This window comes from Dunckerocampus dactyliophorus, chromosome 16 (genome assembly GCF_027744805.1).
Source record: "Dunckerocampus dactyliophorus isolate RoL2022-P2 chromosome 16, RoL_Ddac_1.1, whole genome shotgun sequence".
Classification (NCBI taxonomy): domain Eukaryota; kingdom Metazoa; phylum Chordata; class Actinopteri; order Syngnathiformes; family Syngnathidae; genus Dunckerocampus; species Dunckerocampus dactyliophorus.
In genome coordinates, this window is record NC_072834.1 from 6,632,087 (window position 1) to 6,653,394 (window position 21,308).

Below are 21,308 nucleotides of genomic sequence, written 5' to 3' on the forward strand. Positions count from 1 at the left end.
TTTTCAGAGTCTTTTTTTATTGTGTATTTTGTTGCCGTCGCCGCCCCGTCCCCCACTGTCAACATATCGCTGTGAAAATATGTCTTGTAACATGCATAATGTCTTGAATGCTTGTCGCTATGGTGGCATCGTGTTTAGAATACAATATGTAAATAAGACATGACTTACTCTGTTTTGTGGCAACTTTGACGTTCTTCTTCTCCTTTTTCCTATGTAACATAGCATCAAGAATAGCATCCAAAATGCGTTTATACCATACTTTCAAGCCACATGCTTCTTGTAAAGGTATAGGTGTAGATGTGGGCTTAGCAGCCTTCAATGAAATGAACATTGCAAAGAACAGAAACGCGAGGCGAGCGTCCATTTGTTTCTCGTTCTTTGTAGCTGCTTCATTCATTGTAGTCTTAAATCTTCGTTTTTTTGGAAAATGAAACAAACTTCCAGTGTCACTCGGACACTGTGAACAGCCAGCGGCAAAACAACGATTTGGCATGACTACTAGTTCGTCATGGCTCCTACCATGAACAATAAATGTAATTTTTGCGAATTTACCGTTCGCTTTCATAAAACAAACAACTTAGAATATAATTACAAACAATATACAACAAGTTCCTTGGCACACACATCAGCGAGGACCTCACCTGGTCTCACAACACCCAACAAATTCTGAAGAAGTCCCAAAGGAGACTGTACTTCCTGAGAAGACTGAGGAAATTTGGCATGTCCACCACAATCCTGAGTTGCTTCTACAGATGCACTATGGAAAGTGTCCTTACCGCCTCCATCACTGTTTGGTACGGTAACTGTACAACACGTGATAGGAAGGCACTCCAGCGGGTGATCAAGACCTCACAGAACATTGTTGGGGCAGCCCTCCCCTCACTGCAAGACATTTATAAAACTAGAGTCCTACGCAGAACACACAACCTCATCAAGGACAGCACACATCCACAACACTCATTATTCACACTCCTACCGTCAGGCAGACGCTACAGGAGTTTGAAGTCCAGGACCACAAGGCTGGCAAACAGCTTTTACCCACAGGCCATCAGGCTTCTCAACGAAGCACTCACACACGCCGCACGCAACACACGCACACACTCATAGCACGTTATTTATTTATTTGTATTAATGTCTCTTCTGTTGTTGTTGCTTAATTTATTGGTATATATGTTTATGTTTTTATGTTCTTATTCTTTCTTGTGTTTTCTTTCTTTTCTTGGGAGAATGAACAGAATAAGATTTTCATTGCATGGTATAACTGCTGTTTTACCATGCACATGACAATAAAATTCTCTTGAATCTTGAATATTTAAGCAAAGCTGATAATCATGTCAGCGACCCTTTAAGCGATCTATGAGCAAATAGCTATCAAAGCATGCACATTCTCATACATTCTCATGAGAATTGACAGGTACTGCTACACTTTTCCCAGGCTGCTTTTTAGAAAGCCGAAGAGGGGTGAAACAAAGTCGCTCCAGATGCCGGACCAGCCAAAACATTGGCTTTTTTTTCTATTATATGATGTTCAATGTGAGCGTTATGATTAAATACTGTAATATGTCGACTGTGGTTGTTTAAGCAGATCATAATACCTGCTGACACATTTAATGATTGCACATGCCTCTAAGATTGTGTTTTTTATTAGGGCACATTTATTGTGAATTGCTGTTGACTTTCTTTAGAAATGATTGGACATCATCCAATCAATATTTTGAGCTCAAATGCAAACATCTGGTATTGTTGTTCCACGCATACAAAGGAGTCAGTGTCTCAAATGGTTTGCAGTGATGGAAGATGATACGGATCTTTGACCTTGTTGAAATCACATCAAGGTAAGTTTCAGCTGCAATGAATCCTCGCATGATTGCAATTTAGCATTCGAGTCACCGCGAATTTGGAGATTTTTGGTCCAAAAAAATGTTGTTTTTTTAAATTTTTATTTAAATAACGTAAAATTAATGTATTGGAACATAAAATAAAATAAAGATATTTGTTCATTCTTTGATTTTTTTATTTTAAAAACTTTTTTTTACTCCAAAAACACATCTCATTCACCCCGAGTCAGTAATAATTTATAAATACATGATAGTAACACATGAAATGTACAGCATACAGTACATGTACGAAGTAACGTGACGTCCGTGCAAGATGGCAGCAGCCTACGAAGCCGCATACCACTGCTAGCAGCTTTAAATGGTAGAGGTAACTCGAGGAGGCATTTTTATGATGCAAATCTATTGCTCTTTTGAACGCGTATTATTTTGAGAAGCCAAACTCTTTACTTAAATGTCCCAGCAACTAAGCGCAACTAAGTTCCTCGTCATGGAAATCCAACCAGAACTGGACTCACGGGACCAAGTGTGGGGGTTAAGTCCCCGTTGATGTAGTGCTGAAGGGGACTTTATACCACTTCATGTCAAAAAATCCGAACTATCTCTTTAATAAAAACCCACGCAAAGCTGAAACTCAAGTCTGAACCTCCGACGTCACTTCCTGTCCGCTTCTCTTTCAGGTCCCCTAGGGAACACATCTATACTGTAGTAACGTAAGTAGCACGAGTCTTATTTATGTTTTAAATAGCTTATTTGCATTTATTTTGTCTACTATATTGGGTATTACAAGTGTAAAGGTGACTAGGGGTGTTATTTCATGTCTAGAGGGCTCTAATAATGTTAAAAAAAGAAGTATTTAGAAGGTCGTCAACAGATTTTCTATGCTCTAACTCTTTGACACACGGAGAAATGAATGTGGATGTGTGGATTTTGCATGTTTTCATGTTTGCATGCGTGGGCTCTCTCCGGGTATTCCGGCCTTCTCCCACATTCCAAAAATATGCATGTTAGGTTAATTGGAGACTCTATATATGTCCATATGTGTGAATATGAGTGTGAATTGTTGTTTGTATGTGCCCTGCGATTGGCTGGCGACCAGTCCAGGGTGAAGACAGCTCAGATAGGCTCCAGCGTACCTGTGACTACTGTGACGACAAACGGTATAGAAAATAGATGGATGGTCTTGGAACGTAATCCCAGAGAATAGCAGAGCTCTACTGTATACTGTACCTGAATAGTGAACATACTGTATGCATGCATGGGACACATTCACACTCTTAAATTAAGTCTGATCGCCTTACTAAATATTGCATTTCCCCGAGATATTGCATGTGAGTGCTCAGAGATGTTCAGCCAATGCAGCTTGTGTTGCTCTATTCCGATATGTAATTTTCCCTTGTTTTAGCAAAGTGGCACGCCGTTTAACTTTAACCTCATTAGACTAAATGATTAGAATAGTTTGCAGTGCGTTGAGGTCAGCTGTGAATGTGTCACCTCCATTGTTTGCAGAATGATCCTGTTCCTGCTGTGGTCAGCAGAGCTCAGCAGTGATGCGCACTAATGTGGCTCCTCATTGGACATTTCCATGAACCCATTCACCATCACATGAATCGGCTCCAAAGCAACTGACTGAGATCTTGAAGATCGTCTGTGGTGAGCAGTCTCTCTAATCAGCTGTCACAACACTGCAAACACATCTGCTGCTGATCAGACACACAGACAGACATGTCATTGTTTGGCTCACTCATTCTAATTACAACCTCTGATAGTGTTCGTCCTATCATCTGTTTTTGATAGTTTTTCTTTTGTTTACGAGGTTACGTTTGCTTAGGAACGTTTCAAAATCAGCACTGGTTAATTAACATGGCTGAGCAAATACTACAGGGAGCACAATTAAATTAATTAAAACAGTGTAAGTATTTTGGATGACAGCTTCTCTGTCCATTAGCCGATTTTCTGTGGGAGTATTACTGTTGTGAGTATATCAGGTGCCCCCTGGACAAATTGGGGCCCTAAGCAAAGAGCGCAGTGTCGGTCTCTTTTTTTTACTCTCTTGTTTTGGACTCAAAGACATGCCTCTTTGCTCTATGCCTCACTATTGCGCATTTGCCGAGAATATGCCCCCTTGCCCAAAATGGGGCCCCCTATGGATCATGGGGCCCTAAGCACAACACGTGTTCTGAGTCTGTAGTCTGTTGTGCAGTCTTCTTGTATTGCAAGCCATTACAATGGACAAGTGTACCTAATGAGGTGTCCAGTGAGCGTAAACTCTAAACTGGACAGAGGGTGTTGCCACAGCTTCCAATAAAACTTCAGCTTCCTGATGCATGAGGCGTGCCTTCCAAATCTCAAACTGTATTGGAAAACATTCAGATTCAGGATTCTTTTTGATAATCTGTCTTGTAGAATTAATGCCATCAAACCTGCAACAAGATCTGACTATGACCCGAGGCAAGAGGCCATTGGGGGAACAAACAAATATTTCCATTGGCTGCCCTCCAGCTTCTCTTCTATCTGCTCTTATGTGGGACAGACTTTTTCATTTTGGGATTTATCTATGCTTAGCTCAAAAATGTGTAAAAAGTACAACAGCAGATGTTTGTTGCATGTTAGGTTAGTGAACGCTGCACATTTATTTACATTCCCAGTACGCAATAAGTATCCATCCATCCTAGTGAGGATAAGCGGGTAATACTCACGGGTATGCTGGAGCCTATCCCAGCTGAGTTCGGGCGAGAGGCAGCACACATATAGACAAACAAGCATTCACACTCACACTCATACCTATGGACAATTTAGAGTCGCCAGTTAACCTAACATGCATGTTTTTGGAATGTGGGAGGAAACCGGAATACCAGGAGAAAACCCACGCACGCACGGGGAGAACATGCAAACTCCACACAGAGATACCCAACAGAGATTCAAACCCAGACTGTGTGTCCAACATGCTAACCACTAGACCACCATGCGGCCCACACATTAAGTAGTTAAATAAAACAACATCAACTCAACTTTTTCATTCAAGGCTTTATTTGGAATAAATATATTCTAAGACAATTCAATTGTATGTAAAAAAAACAGCAAGAGATTAAAGACATATTTACATGATTTTATTCTGCACAGAGCTGAATAAATGTATACATAGTATACAGTACAGCCCTTATAAGTCAACTTTCTTTTGCTGTACAAAGTGCAAAAGCTGATAACAAATTTAAAAAATCTGACTATAAAAGGATCCATCCTGTGACAGGATGTTGTACTGGACAATGTGGGCCCTTTAAGGAACATCATAAGAATAATATAATATATTTACAGGATTTCACTGAGTGTCCAGGGAGAGCAGCTGAATATCTTTGGTAGTGACTGATCTGAAAACGGTGGGCATAGAATGATTTGAAAACTCATCTGTACAGCACAGAATGGAGTATGCAAATAAAAGCTGCACAAGCTGTTTTTTCTGGGCTATAAGTTGCAGGTTTTTCATGTTTTGGGTGGTCCCGATACTTATAGTCAGTGCGACATGAATATCAAACGTATGTATATATTGATATCACATATATGATATGTATACATGTATGTATGACGTTTCTGTGTGTGTGTGTGTCTGCGTGTATATATATATATATGTATATGTGTGTGTGTGTTAGGGCATGATTAATCATGATTAATCACCCTTTGCAACTATGTCTGAAGTATGCCCATTTTTCCTGTATTTTACTGAAAGGAAGATAAATTAGAGGACAGGATTATATATATATATATATATATATATATATATATATATATATATATATATACACTACACTAGTTTCTTTAATAGTAGCAGCACTTTTGAATCGCACTTTAACCATGTTGTTATGAGCAATTGAGGGTTGTGTTCAAAGACATCATGCCATTTAAGTTGAATTGACGTTTTGAGTGTATTCCCTGGGATTTCTGAGCATACTTAAATGCAGCAAATTCTACTTACGCATTAAGAGTTACAAAGTGAGTGCTAAGAATATCCACTTGTTGTTTTTCTTTGTATTTCTGTTTATTTAGACCAGGGGTCTCAAACTCGTGGCCTGTGGGCCAGTTGCGGCCCGCCGAGTCACATTTTGCGGCCCGCGACTTGTCTTCAAAGATTACTGTAATGATGCACACATAAGCCTCCACTGAACTAATAGTGAGTCACTTAAAAAATGTGGTAAAAAAAAAATTCCACCCATTTTCTATACCTTGTCCTCATTAGGGACACGGGTAAGCTGGAGCCTATCCCAGCTGAATGCAGCAAAATATAAACTGTGAAATTATTTCTTTATTTATTTGATTCACCCCATTACTGTATCAAGATATTATTGTTATTGTGAGCCATGCTTGCTAAATATAGATGTTATCGGCTTACAATGTAGGGAATAAGCCGATACCAATGTTGGCCGATATCACATTTTTAAGCCAATTTCGATAATTATCAGTGGCCAATATTATCGGACAATCCTAATCAGCAGCAGTACTGACTAAAACATTTACTTCTTTATGCATCTGGTGTGCAGTTTTATCAACAGTAGGCATAATGTAGTAAGGGTCGAGTTGCTCATTGAAGCATTAAAACTGACATTACTCACCACCAACGGGCTGGCTCTTTTCTGTTATAGCCAAAGACTTTTGGCCGTCCTGTGGGAGTTTCTCACACTTTGCAAATGTTTCAGCGATGGATGTTTGAGGGAGCCGCGGTCTTGCAAAAATCCTGATGCCCTTTTTTGTGATGCTGCTTTAAATGCACGATGAGGTTGGTCGTATTAAACTTCCTGGTTCTGTGCCACCACGGGAAACTTGATGCAAGTTTTGCACTCAGCTGCAACATCTTTTTCTAACTTTACATCCTTGCGAAGCACACTACAAATCATACACTGTAGATAGAAGTGCTGGCGCGGTGTCTGGAGTGGACTGCTTGTTTCGGAGTAGCAATATCAGAGATATTAGATAAAGGCAGATGTAATCCGATGCTTATTTTTTTGCTGATATCGGACTGATATCCAATATCAATATTGGATCAGGACACCCCTACGCTACTGTGTAGCTGAATAACTATTAATGTGTTACATTAACATACCGGACTGCTAAACCTGTTGTTCTGTGTTCTATTGTGTAGTTCAATAACTTCCCTTTCCAGATTAAATTTTGAATAGAATTTTGTTAAATAAATTTGTATAATAAATTTCCACATAAAACGACTTAAAGTCTCTTCATGACACATTTTTTGACTGATGCAGTTTATACTTCGCAGCAATTTATAGTCCAGAAAATACGGTAGCTATCTTAATATGACGGGCGGGAAGGGAGCAAAATGTGTAGCTTAGTCTGTAAGTCAGCCAATATGACACAATCGCTAACTCATAAAAAGAAAAACGCGATGCGTTTTGTTACAAATCTATTCAAGGATTGAATAAAATATCTGAAAAAGGTGAATTTCCTCACATTTTGTTTGACAAATGAATCAAAATATGTTTCTTATGAACCAGGTAGGCTACAGAAATACCTTAAAAAATCTTTGCTATCCCAACATTTAAAGTATTATGACATTAAATGGGTTCCATACTCATAAGTAAGATAAATAGCTTGCTAACATATTCACATGATTCAGCTCTCTATAGACTTTGTTCGGTGTTGTTCTTCTGTCTGCAGTGGATTAAGATAATGTAGTCTAAATGGTGGGAAAAAGATATTGCAGCATTCATTCTACACTTTTCATCCTCCTTTCATTTTTCATGATGCATGTGGAAAATATTCTGGTGGATTCATTTCAGTCCTAATATAGGTTTTGGAGTCGCTAGCAAGACTTTAGTTTACAGAAGTCCAGCTCCTGTGGTTTACGTAAGCCAGTGCAGTGGTCTCTAGGAAGCAGGTGTCCTGTTTGGGCCCTGCAATGCAGAGCTCGTCTCTTAAAGCCTTTCCCGCAGGTTCTGGAGCATGGCGACCACTGCCCAATATCCCACTCTGGACATGGATCTCCACAGGCTCTGGTGGCTGACGGTCTTTGGGAAGGATCGCATTTCAATCCCGGCTTCCCGTCCGATCTTAAACACTGCACCATTCGTCTCTGGAAACCCTCGCCACAGCTCACCGAGCATTCATCCCAGGACGTAGATGTCCATTTCTCAAGAAGAGGCTCCTCTTTGCTGTAAGGTTTTTTCAAAATGTCCGACCCCCTCTCTTTGACGCTGTCATCAGCCAGAACACTGTTGTGAGATTTCACACGAGCGTCCTTCTTCAGGGTCTTGTCCTCTTTGTTCTGATGGGCCAGGTAGAAAGAGTAGCGTATGCGAGGAGGTGTCAAATTGCCTGCACACAGCACCTCCACAGTGAGGGCCTCGCCCAAGGGATTCACAGCCTGGAGGGTCTCAGAGAGGCCAGTGGTGCCACTGTAGCGCAGCAGACTGCCCTTCACGATGATGTCCCTCTCGCCCGCTGACACCATATAATTGCCATTGAGCAGGTACTGACTCTCGCTGTTCTTCACCGCCAAATAGTTGTCATCACCCAGCATTCCTTGGTATCCTCGCTGACGGATGTCTATGTTGGCCGCACCCACTGGCAACATGACCACAAAGTTGTAGCCATGTCTGCGTGCCAACACACATGAGTGTCAATAAGGAGCTGATAATACAATGACTGTAATTACAGACATCCGTATCAGTGTACTCACATGGGCTTGGTGAAGAGTCCCGACACCTTCTTGCAGCTTTTGTTATCACCGCCGCAGATTCCACACTTGTTAAACTTCTTGGTGGAGCCAATTTTTCCATCACAACCAGCCTTGACGCATTTTCCTTGAACGCACACTCCCAGGGAGTCTGGGGTGCATGGGGTTCCATCGACAACCTGTGGTGTACACCCACATGCCAACCATTAAGCATTCACTGTACACAGCACTTGATTTAGTTCATGTCTTTTAGGGTGTGTTGTTATATTTTTACATCTTATTATTATATTGCAATTAGTTCTAAAAGCTGAGGCCGTGGTTGCAGCACTTCCACTCCACCATAAAACAGGATGTGGTGTAAAATCATATTTTGGTTTAAAGCACGCAGCTGTTGTATGATTCAGAGCCCCTGAGTGCTCATGTCCTCTTAGGTCAACATGATGTAGTGTGAACTCTCATGGCTGCTCAGACTCACTCCACACCCTTGTTATCTCAGCGAGATAAACCCCCTCTCCTCCTCCTCCTCGTCTTATGCATTACTCTTTTTACTCAGCAGGCCAACATGAATTCACATTGCTCACAAATGAAATCACCATTGGCCACAAGGATAAAATGAATACACGTATTCTGATGCATTCAAGAATACATGTCATTAATGTTGCTAGGCCATACTGGAAAGCTTCAAATTTATACATTTTTGGTTGGTTAAACAAAGACCCGCAAAAGTAAAAAAAGTGTTTGTCTAGTATGAGTGCGCTGAAGTATGGTACACCTCTCCTCCTCTTGCACATTGGGTCACGCACATTATAAACTGACCATAATGCAATTGGCGCTCACTTGTTAACTGCCACCTTTGATAATAGAAATTAATAACGTAATAAAAAATACATAATAAAAAATACCCTTCAGCAGCTGATAACACGATTGTTTGTTTTTTCTTTGCAGATTAAACCCAATGAAATGGGTGATGGCAGCCAGACTAAACTTTGAAGAAAGGAAATTAGTTCTAAAAAAAGCGCAAATGCATTCAAAAACCACGGGAATTGTTTTGTGATGTGTGCGATTCCATTGCTTCGCATTGTCAGCAAATCGCAAATTATAAATGACAGGCGCCACCTCGCAAAATAGAAATAAACAGAACGACTCTAAATAAGACAGGAAATAAATTGTAAACAAATTGTAATGCAGCGATCCAGCGGTGAACAAGGGATGGCAGGAGCAAACAGGATTAATGCTCAGTGTGAGCTTAATGAGCTTAATGCATAATGCCCAAGCATGATGAGCTTGTTGCTCTGTGGAGAACGGTGCAGTTTGATGAGGTCCAATAAAAGGCACTCCAATAAAAACTCCAATACTCATCATCCAATATCTCATTTTTACGCCAGTATTTGCAACCCCTGTTATCCCTAATGGTTATGTCATGCAGTGAGATGTCCTTCGATTCACCACAGAAGCATAAAATTAACCAAATTTCATTGACTAATGCATGGGAAATTATGAGTGTAAAAACGTCCTGGCGTGGAAGTGAAGATATTGGAGGATGTGGTGTATTTTGAGTGACTACTGTGCTGGAGTGATGTGTGGCATGAGTCTTATGGTTTGTCTTATGGTTTGCACTCTTGTCCCAACATCAACAAGACACACTGGCGGCTCATCAAGCCTGTCACATGTGCTTTCCTCTTGTCAGTTTGATTGGCAAGCAATGGATGTGATGTTTGTTGACATTAGAAAGCGTCATTAAAGAAGAAAAGAAGACTGTTAAAGAATAGTCTTTTTCCCAGATGAGTTTGTGGAATAAAAGGGCCTTCCCTCAAGTAGTTTTCCACAATGTCTTGAATTCATCTCAACCCCTGATTGAATCACTACATAAGAGGGTTTTGTTAATCTCTTCTAATGGTGCTTTTTACCTTGGGTGCCAGCACATAGAAGTAGCCGGTTCCATTCGCTCTGCAGATGAGTTTACATCTGTCATCAGCACTCACTCCAGAGTACTTGGGTACCCACACCACAGAGGGGGCGATGTGGTTGCTGCTGAAGCTGCGGCCGCTCATTTCACACTGCTCGTCGCGATATGTCTTACCTGTACAGGAAGCAAGGGTGGGATAGGATGGGAGGACCCAAGGTCAGAAGCCGGAATGCTTTTATTTGAAGAGAGCAAAGGTCACTGGATGCAGTTGTCTGTTTTCGAGCAATACTAACCTGTGTCAGGGCAGCGGTTCAGGTTGCAGGAGCGGTATTTGACCCGAACCCCTTGGCAGTATTTGCCCCCATTTGACGGGACTGGATTGTTGCACTCCCTTTTGGCCAGTTGGACGCCACCTCCACATGTACGTGAGCATGAACCAAAAGACCCCCATTTACCCCAGCGACCGTCCACCTGTAAAATACATCAATCAGCCGTCTATTGGTGAAGCTACATTTTTTTAAGTATAAATTTTAACCAGAGATGTGTTAAAAGTGTGGTACCCTAAATAAATCAAGAATAGCTATATAATTATCTGCCCAAAATACCATCTTGGTCTCAAAACCTCAGAGAAAATAACAATTCCAGTGTTTAACGATCAAAGGAGGTTCCCTTTGATCGGAGGTGCTAATGTAAGGAGAGGATTAGACCACTACTCCTCCCAGTCTTAGTGTAAGGAACCAATAGGAGGAGGGCGTTGGCACACCAATTCCGCCCACTCTTACTGTATTTAAGGCCTAGGCTACCAGCACTTGTTAGTTCGCTGACGAAGCTCTTCGGATGAGGAGCGAAACGTCCGACACCTTCTTCACAGAAGTACAGATGACCCTCGTTGGACAACTCCTGTACGACTGAGAGCCTACACAGACGAATTCCAGTGTTTACTATTTTTTTTACATAAATCCACTCGTCTTCTTGTCTTGGTCGTATTAGGGTCAGCTTTTTTAGTTACATTATACATAGAAATACATTGAACCCCTGGAGGGCACCCATTCGATATGGCAACATACAACTCAGTATCTTTGTACAATGGTTGGCAGATTAATGCATGCTGTTGAAATGATATGCTCCAGTTGTTTGAGTGTGCACGAAATAGTTAAAAACAAGGTGATCAAACAGCAGTGAAATTATCTTCCGCATCAGACATAATGAATGCAGCAGATGAACATAGCGCTTCTAACATGTCTATCTAAAGTTCAACACCAAATCGGTCTGCAGCCCTTTCCTATCGTTTTGCTGCACTGCTTTTCCATGGTGGTGTAGTATAAGAACATTAACCGTATGAACAACGCGATTGCTATCCTGTTAAGTTGCTTCCCAGTAGCCTGCAGTTTACATGAGCGATCTAAATTTGCTACTAGGTTGTATCACTTTGTTGGACAGGACAGTTTATTTCTACAAATATTTGTTTTAAACAGGTGACGGTGTGTGTTCTGGTAGTCTAGTGTTAATGTTAATGAGGTGGGTGTAACTTTATTAGTTTGCATCACAGGTTTGAATACAGCTGGTGCAGACTTTTTCCCCTCTTTGATTTGTTTCTTTTCCTTTTCAGGCTTTGTAATCTTGGCGGTATATTTATGGTGTTTATTGAATAAATGGGCACTTGTTGGAGCGTTTAGATGAACTTTGACTTCTGTAAACGTGGGTCCCAGGTTGAGACCAGTGGAAAACCTCTGCTGTAGATCAGACAGGTGTCAAACTCAAGGCCCACAAGCCATTTCCACCCTGCAGTGTCATTTAATGTGACCCACAAGGCTGGTCAATAAATTCCATTTTCAGTCTGCTGCATATTTTGTGTTCCAAATAACTGACACATGCAGGCAAATGGGTGAGCTCAAAGGTGTTGCGCCCTACAGCAGATCCAGGGTTTCCTTGTCCTCCTCACAGGCACATTGACAGTGCAAAGGAAGCAGATTTGCGTCTCTCCGCCAACCAGCTCATTCTCACCTTTACACTGTGGTCCTCTTTTTCCGAGCAGATCCCTCGGTCACAGACTTTTCCATCTCCGCAGTGTGTGCCATCCGCCCAGGGGAAGTGTCGAGTCATGCACACCAACTGGCCATTGGACTTTCCTGTGCACCACAGACGTACGCATGGTGGCTGCATGAAGGGACAGGGCCTGGAATCTTCACCAAAGGCCAGCTGACACTGACGCTCTAGGATGTAGGATGCTCCAGGGAGGACGTTTGGGAGGCCTAATGGTTTCTGGGGCTGGTCCAGCAAACACTCCCCTGGAAAAGAGCAGTTCATTCACATTTTAGCGGGTATGGTAGACATCATAATTAAAAGAGGCTTTGCAGGAGTACATGAGACACACCACACACAGCAACCGCATCTACAAACCTTTCCAGAAAACGCACAGATTTCTACTCTTGCGTTGGCGTTAGATTGGTCACAGCTTCAAAGAGTACATTTCAACATTTCTGATTGACTTTTAAAAGCTTGTTCAATGTTCCAGTGAGTTGAGCTCCATTTACATTATCGATGACACACAGGAACCTTTCCAGGAACTGGCTAATAATAAGAAGACTTTGACGAGCAGGTGCTTGGAAAAATGAAAGGTCATCGTCAGTAAATGAGGGGGTTCCACTTTGCTGTCTGATGCACAGCTTCTTAGCCTTATGAGGAATGTAACAAATGCAGGTAAAGTCTATGGCAGAAAAACATGGTTCCCTAAGCTCTCAACTGTTTATGATACAATTTGCTGTGCGGGAAATTTCTAACAGGCCGCAAATAGAGGGGTGGTAATTTGCTTCCTCCTGTTTCACCACAAATTTGAATTAAAAAAAGAAACCTGATGATTAACTTGTTAAAAACACCGTCTGGCAATGTGCGTACTGAGTGTGGAGAAGTGAACATGTTACAAATGATTGTGGGTGCCGCACGGCATGAAGATTGCCTCGAACGTGCTGCGGCATGTCTTCATTCTCCCCCACTGCTGTGTTGAAGTGGAGATTTATGAGCGATGGCAAGGAGAAACCCTGTTACAACATCATGAAACTTTCTGTCAAAAATGCGGAGGAAAAAGGTCATTCAAAAAGGAAGGTAAAAAAAATGCAGTCCAGACCTGCTCTCCTGTTGTAAAGACATGAACAAACGTTGTTTTATTTGGAGTCAACCTGCATGGGAAACACTGGCTGGTTCAAACTGTGCTGTCCAAACCACTGTGGTAACTCTCCTCCAAACAAACCCACTAATTTGGGACAGATGTGGACCAGTGTATAAAATTAAAGTTTTGCATTGCTCAGAGGCCGAGCTCTGTGGTCTGGCATGTTGGTGAACAATCTGCATCCATTTTTGCTTTCTAAAGAAAGCATGGATGAATGCTAATACTCAGTCATGGATTGAAGTGAAATTATTGTATTCAGGCTAAATAATCAAGAGGGGGAAAGAAGTGCCGAGGCACTCCTTCACTGACAATGCAAGTCAAAACAATAGTCACACAATGAGCATGTTTGCTAAGCAATCAACACTCAAATATTTGCTGCCTTAAGGTCCCCTATTGTTTTTGAATGACGTTATATCAGTAATATGCGTCCCTTGAGCCTGTTTATGAGCACCAAATGTGAAAAGATCATTTCCCTCATTTGTTTGCTCCACTTTTGAATGAAGAGTCGCTCAATAGAATAAACGGTTGGCTTTGAAGTTTTCATGACGTCATGAAGGAAAAACCTCCATTCTCACAGACATGGTACCGCCTCCGACCCGTCCCTAGGTGGGGATGCATACTGAAACTCGGGACCATAATGGCACTAGTGCCAAAGTAAATGGCACAAGATCTCGCGTGATTAAAAAGTGACAAGATTTCAGAAAAAAATGTCTCGTGGGCACAAGGCCTGGGACAATAATAAGTTAATTCATTAATCACACAATAAATGAAAATGAACGCCAATTTTCCCGACCTCAATATATTGCCATGTGCATGCTTGTTTTCCTCGACTCTCACCTCCAAACAGGCAGGAAGAGGATTCACTCTGTGCATTGGTTTCAGCACCTTAGCGCATTTGTTCCATAGAACAACGGCATGAACAAAATGAGCCCCTTTGTCAGTCATATAGTCTCTTTGTCTCCGTGGGTGGAGGCGGGGCTGTTACAGAGCGCAGAAGAGTGTGACGTAGTAGAAATTAAATTAGCAGATTGTATTCGCATTGTATTGTATTAGTAGATGTATTGTCATATAGTTTTCCATTTTTTCATTGTACTTTTCTTAAAAGCAATGTTAAAATCTCCTCTCGTCTCGTTCTCGCAGACCCAATCTCGAGTATCGTCTCATCTCATGAGTGTCTTGTGACACCCGTAGTAGTAACCAAACTATAGATATTGTTGCTTCATTTCAGTGCTAAATTAAGAATTACTGTTAAATTAGCAGCACTGAAATGAGACAAAAATGAGGTATAGTGACCGCTGTCGTGACGTTGTTACGCTTGTTTGTTTTGCACCTGCACAGTCTGCACAACAGTGAGCATCAGCTAAAATACTCGAGCTGAAATGCTGCTTACAGCTTACAGCTTGTGTCCGTCCACACTTTTCAGGTTTCAGTAAATACTGCATGGACGTCAAAAGCCGGGCTCTTGGAGACTCACCATGTCCGCTGTCTAAAAACTCCGTAATGATGGCAGCACTGCAGGGCGACCACGGACTGGTGCGATTAATCTGAATGAGCGTAGGAGACATCATGTGATTATCCTGCAGTTTCCCAAACACGTCCTCGCAGGCCTTCACGTTGTCGTGCGGCATGTTGAAGACGTGTCCTGCAGAGAGATGACAGATCTCTTTCACAAATGCTCGGCTTATTTCGTGCTGTGGGAGTCAGCGTCGCACAGCGCTAATGTGTGCCGAATGATTGATGGCTCACCAAGCTCATGAGCTGTGGTGAAAGCCGAAGGGAGCCCGTCGTCTTCGATCACTGAGCAGCTCCTCTTGGGATCGCACATGGTGCCAACATCAGCCATACCGAGGGTGTCACATGTGGAGGCGCCACAAAGGTCCTGTAAAACCAAGTCAAGAAAAAAATCAGCAAAACATAACAATCACTCCAACTGTTTCAATGCGTCTTATTGGATACATTCCTATAGTATTGCTGTAAATATTGGAGTTGGCTGTTTAAGGTAAAAGGTGGTCAATGTTGGACCTGAAAGAGGAGCTGGCTGTCTTTGTTGTGTCTGATGGAGTTGAGGTCATGACTCTCAAAGCCATCAAAAGTTGTGGATGCATAGAATTGTCCAAAAAGTCTTGGTAGTTAATTGTTAGGTGTGTCTTCGGACTTTCATCCATATGAAGTCATTAGGTGTGTGACGTAATATCAATATATCGACCTATCGTGATATTTACAATGGATTAAATCATTATTTTTTCTTTTGTTGCACCCTATCATTGAGATATTATCGTTATTGTGAGCCATGTGTTCCATGTATTGCAAATTGTATCGAAAATTTTCACCAAGATTCTGCCTTGCTTTTCGTACAATATGGCACGTAACAAATGAGTCAATTTTCCCTGTACTGTGCCATTCCACAGAATCCAGAGCCCAAACAAAGCACGTTTGGTGTTGCTGACTCACTGTCTGTGCATTTTCTGTTGAGTGAAGCTTGTAAATAGCTCGCTATGGGACCAAAGAAAGTTGCCAGTGCCAGCATTTTCATAAAGAAGGTGAGAAAGACTACTGAATATTCACTCTCGCCAGGATGTACGGGAAGGCTGCATCAACAATGAGTTCCTTCCATTGGTCGTGTATAATTATTTGGCATTGATATCTGCATCATTATTCACTGTAAAATGTATTTTTATGAATATTTTGGAACAGATTCATTGAATTTACATTATTTCCTATGGGGAAAAACTACCTCGGTTTTCACCTGACTCTTTTTGAACGAATTGTTAACGAAAACCAAGGTTCCGCCATAGTATTAGATCTTTGTCATTACTTTCTGAATCTGACCCCGTACATGATTTGTTCAGCTCTCGTTCTTTCGAAAGTGGGGAGACAATGTTCTTGAGTGAAAGTTGAAATGTCGATCAGTCTCATAATTGCTATTTGCACATTGTTATGATAGGCTGCGACGTGTTAATCAGCATTATTGCCTTCTGTCATTTTCAGTGATTTTTCACAGCAAGGAATTTTGTGAGGGTTATTGCATTTCATTAAGCCGCAGACTGAATAAACGACGACGAGTGATTGAAAGCTCCTCTCAACAGAGCATTACTGGACAAACAGTAAGTCTATGAACTGTGATGGATGTTCAGATGGTTGTGTTTGTTCTCCCGAGGCCTGTCACGATAACAACTTTTGCTGGACGATAATCGTCCTACAACTTATTGCCAATAAACGATATTATTGTCAGCATTATTATAATATACAGTATAATGATAATATATTGCGTAATAATGTGAGTACTCTGTATCAAAAGCAATAAACTTTAATTTCTCAATAATATTTAATATTGGAATTGGCATGTCAAAAGCTTTTAAATCAAATAAATTAAGAAAACATTGTAAATTTAACAAACAAAAAAAGACCAAAAAAACGATGAATGAAAATAAAATGGACTCTCTCTTTTAGCAACAATTGCACTGAAATAAAAATCACAAGCAATCACAATATTTCTGATTTTGAGTCAGTGTCACTTTCGTTATTGTCTGAATGTTGACAAAAGGCCTGGAAATATCTTACACACACACACACAACCGCATTAGCATGCTGTGCTAAACTAAGCTAACCCAGGTAGCTTCCGTTCACGCTCCATAAGAGGAGTTTTTCCGTCAAAGTTTCAGGTCACAGTATCAACATGTTTACTTCGGGAGGGGGGGTTAGTGATTGTGATGACATGCCACCACGATTGAGCGGTCCGCTGGAGGAATACTTCCCCACACAAACGTTCCTTCTCGTCACAATGACCTGTTTGGTAGCGAGAGAGAAGGAAATCAAACACGCATGCACATGTCAATATATCAAGGTAGGCAAAACTATGGAGTTTGTCTTTATTTATCATGTGGTTCATTTATTTATTGGTTATCGTGACAGGCCGAGTTCTCCCATAGATGTGTTTCTAATCTGGAGGTTTGTTTAAAGCTTGTCTGTGTACCAAAATATTTGTTTCTTGTCCTACGAGGCTTATTTTCACTTCTTTCTTGCCCACTTTGTTTCACACCAGGCGGGAATAACAAAGGAAAACAATCATGAAAGCTGGATAATAAAAACGGAACGGAATATAAAGTCAACTGGCTGTGGCTTTCACTCAAAGATGACTTTTCCAAACCTTGATGTTGTTAAGTAATGCTTTTCACCGTCCCGCATAGCGACCCATGTGAGGTAATGGGACTTGTCCCCAAACTTAACATTTCCATACCAGAGGAGCTTCCAAATGGTCTTTTTTTGTCACCACACAATTTTAAATCCTAATCTTAGCGAGAATCCATTTCCATTTGGAGCACTTGACTGAGCCTCCTAATCACAGGACAACTTTACAAAGCTGACCGCACAGAACCGCCCCGCTGCCTGCTCCGTCTGCAAACACTGCAAAGCATCGGAGCAGTTATTGCATATAAAACACACATCCTCCGTAAAATCCTCAGTAATGCTGCATGTACTGTACAATACATGTGCAACACCGTGCCAGATGTACACTTTGGATGTTGTGACAAATTATTTGTCAAGAAAGAAAAAAAACACAATTGCTCGCCTTCGCAAATGATCTACAGGTGTGCACATCAGTGTAGCTGAGATAGTTCGGGTCATTAGTGAGAAAAGAAAATCTAAGCAAACATGAAGAGGTGAGAACCTGCAGTGTCAGTGAGTTTGTTCTCCACGGTGACCTACTTCCCACATCTGTCCTCTTGTTTTTTGTGTGAGGCGGCAATTTAAATGCAATTTTCAAGTTAAAAGGGTCAGTGTTTCCATGAATTTGAAACACTGACAACCTCCTGGACTTTTGCCACGTGCAAAAGTGAAGTCCGGACTTTTTGTCAGAACTGTCTTAATGTGAGAAGTAATTGGCGGCTCAAATAATGTAAAGACATATAGTTTCATAGAATGCTTCGACAGAGTCTAAGGATGTTTGCCTGCGTTGTTCAGATGATTGCAACCAAGTGACACGCTGTCCCAACGAGCATGTGGTCGCAAGTCTGGGTAGTCTTGTGTCAGTGGCCAAAAGAACCTACAGTCAACAATCCTGCTGCTGGAGAACAAAAGCAGGCCTTTCAGTGAGGTGAGATGCGGTCACATTACGTAGACTGACTACAGCTGTGGAGAAGTAACCCCGTGGTTTCCGACTTGGATCGAGCCGGTGGGGGCATAAACCTGCGAGGATGTGACATCTTGAACGTGCAGAACCTATATCGTACCTCCTCCCTCAGGCTTTCCCCTCAGGACCCTGTTTTAATGAGGAGCAGGCAAGATTGGAGGACAAAAAACACAGCTGGAGGAGGAGAGGGAATGGGAACCGCTGTAAGAAACAAAACACTTCCGACGAGCACACCCTTGAGAGCCCTGATGGTCGTTATTTTTGGTAACAGGATATTCATGTATAACGTCATCATGTGTAATTTCATGCTATTCATTATGGTCAAAAATCGAATTGCTGCAGTTCAATTTCACAAGATGCACTTTAAGGCAAATGTATTGGGACACATGGCAATTACACCTACAGGAAGTAGAAATGGAGGATAAGCATCCTCTTGACCACGATAACAGCTAGCTGATGAGCTAAAAGCCCGAGCTGTCACAGAGTGAGGTTTACTTGCACAGCTATCCCTGCTGGCATCCGTTGCACTCACCCCCCTGAAGCTCACTTTTATCCAGGTCACGGCACCAATGTAACCTGTCTGTTCCGCCCCTGCATCCTGCCTGGCGCTCGAACCAGGGTCCACCAAATGACAGTTGAGAGTGCTAGGCATCGAGCTAAAAACCCGAGCTGTCAACTCGACGTCCAGTGCGACTCGTAACACTTCAGGCAGTGAGGTTTACTAACGCACTTTCGTACGGTTGTACCAGCACCAATGTAACCCATCTCCCCTGTGGGCTCGAATCGCGGCCCACCGAATGGGAACCGAGAGCCCTCGCCGATGAGCTAAAAGCCAGAGCTGTCAGCTCGTCGTCCAGCGCACCCGTTACATACAGAATACACAAACCAATGCAAATGAACAATCACATTGTGTTGTCTCCCATCAACTGGCAGTGCAAAGCGGCATTGCGGGTTGGCCCCAAATGTATAAAAGGCAAACTGTTTAACCTATTTTTTTCATCATTATATGGTAGTGGCAGGGATGAGGAATGTGGCGGTGTTAGGCCTCTGGTTATCTGCTGAATGGCACCACTTGATCAGGAGAGAGTCTGTCACACAAATGACACATCTGGTGTGTAGTATTGTTGAGGTTCTTACACATTTGGAAATTGACACGTTATACTGTGTATTTTCAGCGAGGCAGGAAAGAAATATGCAATTTGTGTCTAACTACTCCCACTATATTTATACTGTATATGTATATATATATATATGTGTGTATATATAGTTGCACCTACACACACACACACACACACACGCACACACATACCAGCCACAACATTTGGTCCAAGTGTACCTAATGAATTCATTATGCTTAACCTGCAACAAGAAGACTTGTAGTGTTAGTGTTTACCTGTCTAGTGAAGAGTATCGCGGTGTCCCAGTACTCTGCGTGCTTATCGTTGTGCTTGTTCATCTTTTTCTGCCAAGTGCAAAAGTTCCGGAGCGTCATGGCTGCGTTCCCAGACACCTTGGGTCCTTTGTCCACCTCGAATATCTCCACAATCTTCACCACGACGATGTTGATTGAGTTGAGGATACTTGGGTGCTTGTAGAGCCTTGCTGCCACTGACATGAGTGTCAAGATGTAATGTTTAAGGTCGTCGCCGTGGAACTCGACCATGGTCTGGTCCGCCACCACCATGGTCTCCACGTATCTTGGGACGGAAGCGAAGCGTTTGCTTCTCCCCATCCTTCTCAGCATGGTTTCGGTCACATTGTCATTATCGTTAAGGCTCTTGTATTTCCCCAATAACCGCGCGACGTGGAGGCTGATGTCATTGTCCACTGCGCACCTTAAGGTGGAATTGGGCTTCAAGTTGCTGCTGTTTCTGCGCCGGATGACGTGCGCGCTGCCTGCGCTTGTGGTGTCATTACGCGCCGGGCTGATGAAATACTCCCATCCTTGGTAGCCAAATGCACCTTGCACACCTTTGCACAGGCTCAAGGCTGCGTAAGAAGAGCGGTCACCATTCACATAGCCGGAGTAAAAACACCGGCTCAGGTCTGTGGTGACATCCGTACTGGAGAGCCACGGTGCATCTTGACTGGACACATAAGGGCCGATAAAGTTTGAATCTGGCTGTAAATCCACCACTAACTGCTGGTGGAAAGCTTCAATTCTTAGCACACATTTCCCACTGAGAGCATTCACGTAGTTGTCAGACTCCCATCTGTCTTTATGCTGCTGCTGGATGTCCAGTCTGACCGGGAAGCAAAGTTCACTTTCCATGCAGCGCACCAGTTTGGACAGGGACACCACAAAGTGGAGCAGGCACGTTGTTCTAATAAACATGACGATGTTTGCATTCAAGGAAGAATGCACCCAACAGCTCAAATCAGATCAGTCAATTAAAAGCAGCGAGAGCCGCAGAGAAGCATGAAGAGCATATTCCAATGTGCAGGCGGCTTTCTATATGAGTGCAAACTCCTCCTGGTCCTGACCCATCCCCGGGCTGCACCTGTCTGTGTGCTTGTTCGACTTTATGCATTTAGGTCTTGTGTGAAATTATGGAAACTCTATCTCACTTTTCGAGGGGGCAGTCCGT

At 42.3% G+C, this 21,308-nt stretch overlaps 1 protein-coding gene across 1 annotated transcript; it reads right to left on the reverse strand.

Moving 5' to 3' along the window:
• Positions 1 to 4,849: 4,849 nt before the first annotated feature.
• On the reverse strand, positions 4,850 to 21,236 carry LOC129169502 (A disintegrin and metalloproteinase with thrombospondin motifs 15-like). The gene is made up of 8 exons (XM_054755995.1): positions 20,114 to 21,236; positions 15,336 to 15,468; positions 15,064 to 15,231; positions 12,428 to 12,711; positions 10,717 to 10,894; positions 10,425 to 10,597; positions 8,521 to 8,696; positions 4,850 to 8,437 (listed from the first exon to the last, which is right to left on the reverse strand). Exons 1-8 carry the CDS (start codon positions 21,053 to 21,055, stop codon positions 7,645 to 7,647), a joined length of 2,847 nt encoding a protein of 948 aa, XP_054611970.1. The 5' UTR covers positions 21,056 to 21,236; the 3' UTR covers positions 4,850 to 7,644.
• Positions 21,237 to 21,308: the final 72 nt, after the last annotated feature.

Excerpts from the sequence above, each read along its gene's own strand:
- LOC129169502 (XM_054755995.1), bottom strand. The coding sequence starts at position 21,055 with ATGTTTATTAGAACAACGTGCCTGCTCCACTTTGTGGTGTCCCTGTCC. Across the intron at positions 15,232-15,335 it reads CACCACAGCTCATGAGCTTG|GACACGTCTTCAACATGCCG; the intron begins GTGAGCCATCAA and ends ATCTCTCTGCAG. Across the intron at positions 10,895-12,427 it reads AAGAGGACCACAGTGTAAAG|GTGGACGGTCGCTGGGGTAA; the intron begins GTGAGAATGAGC and ends TGTATTTTACAG.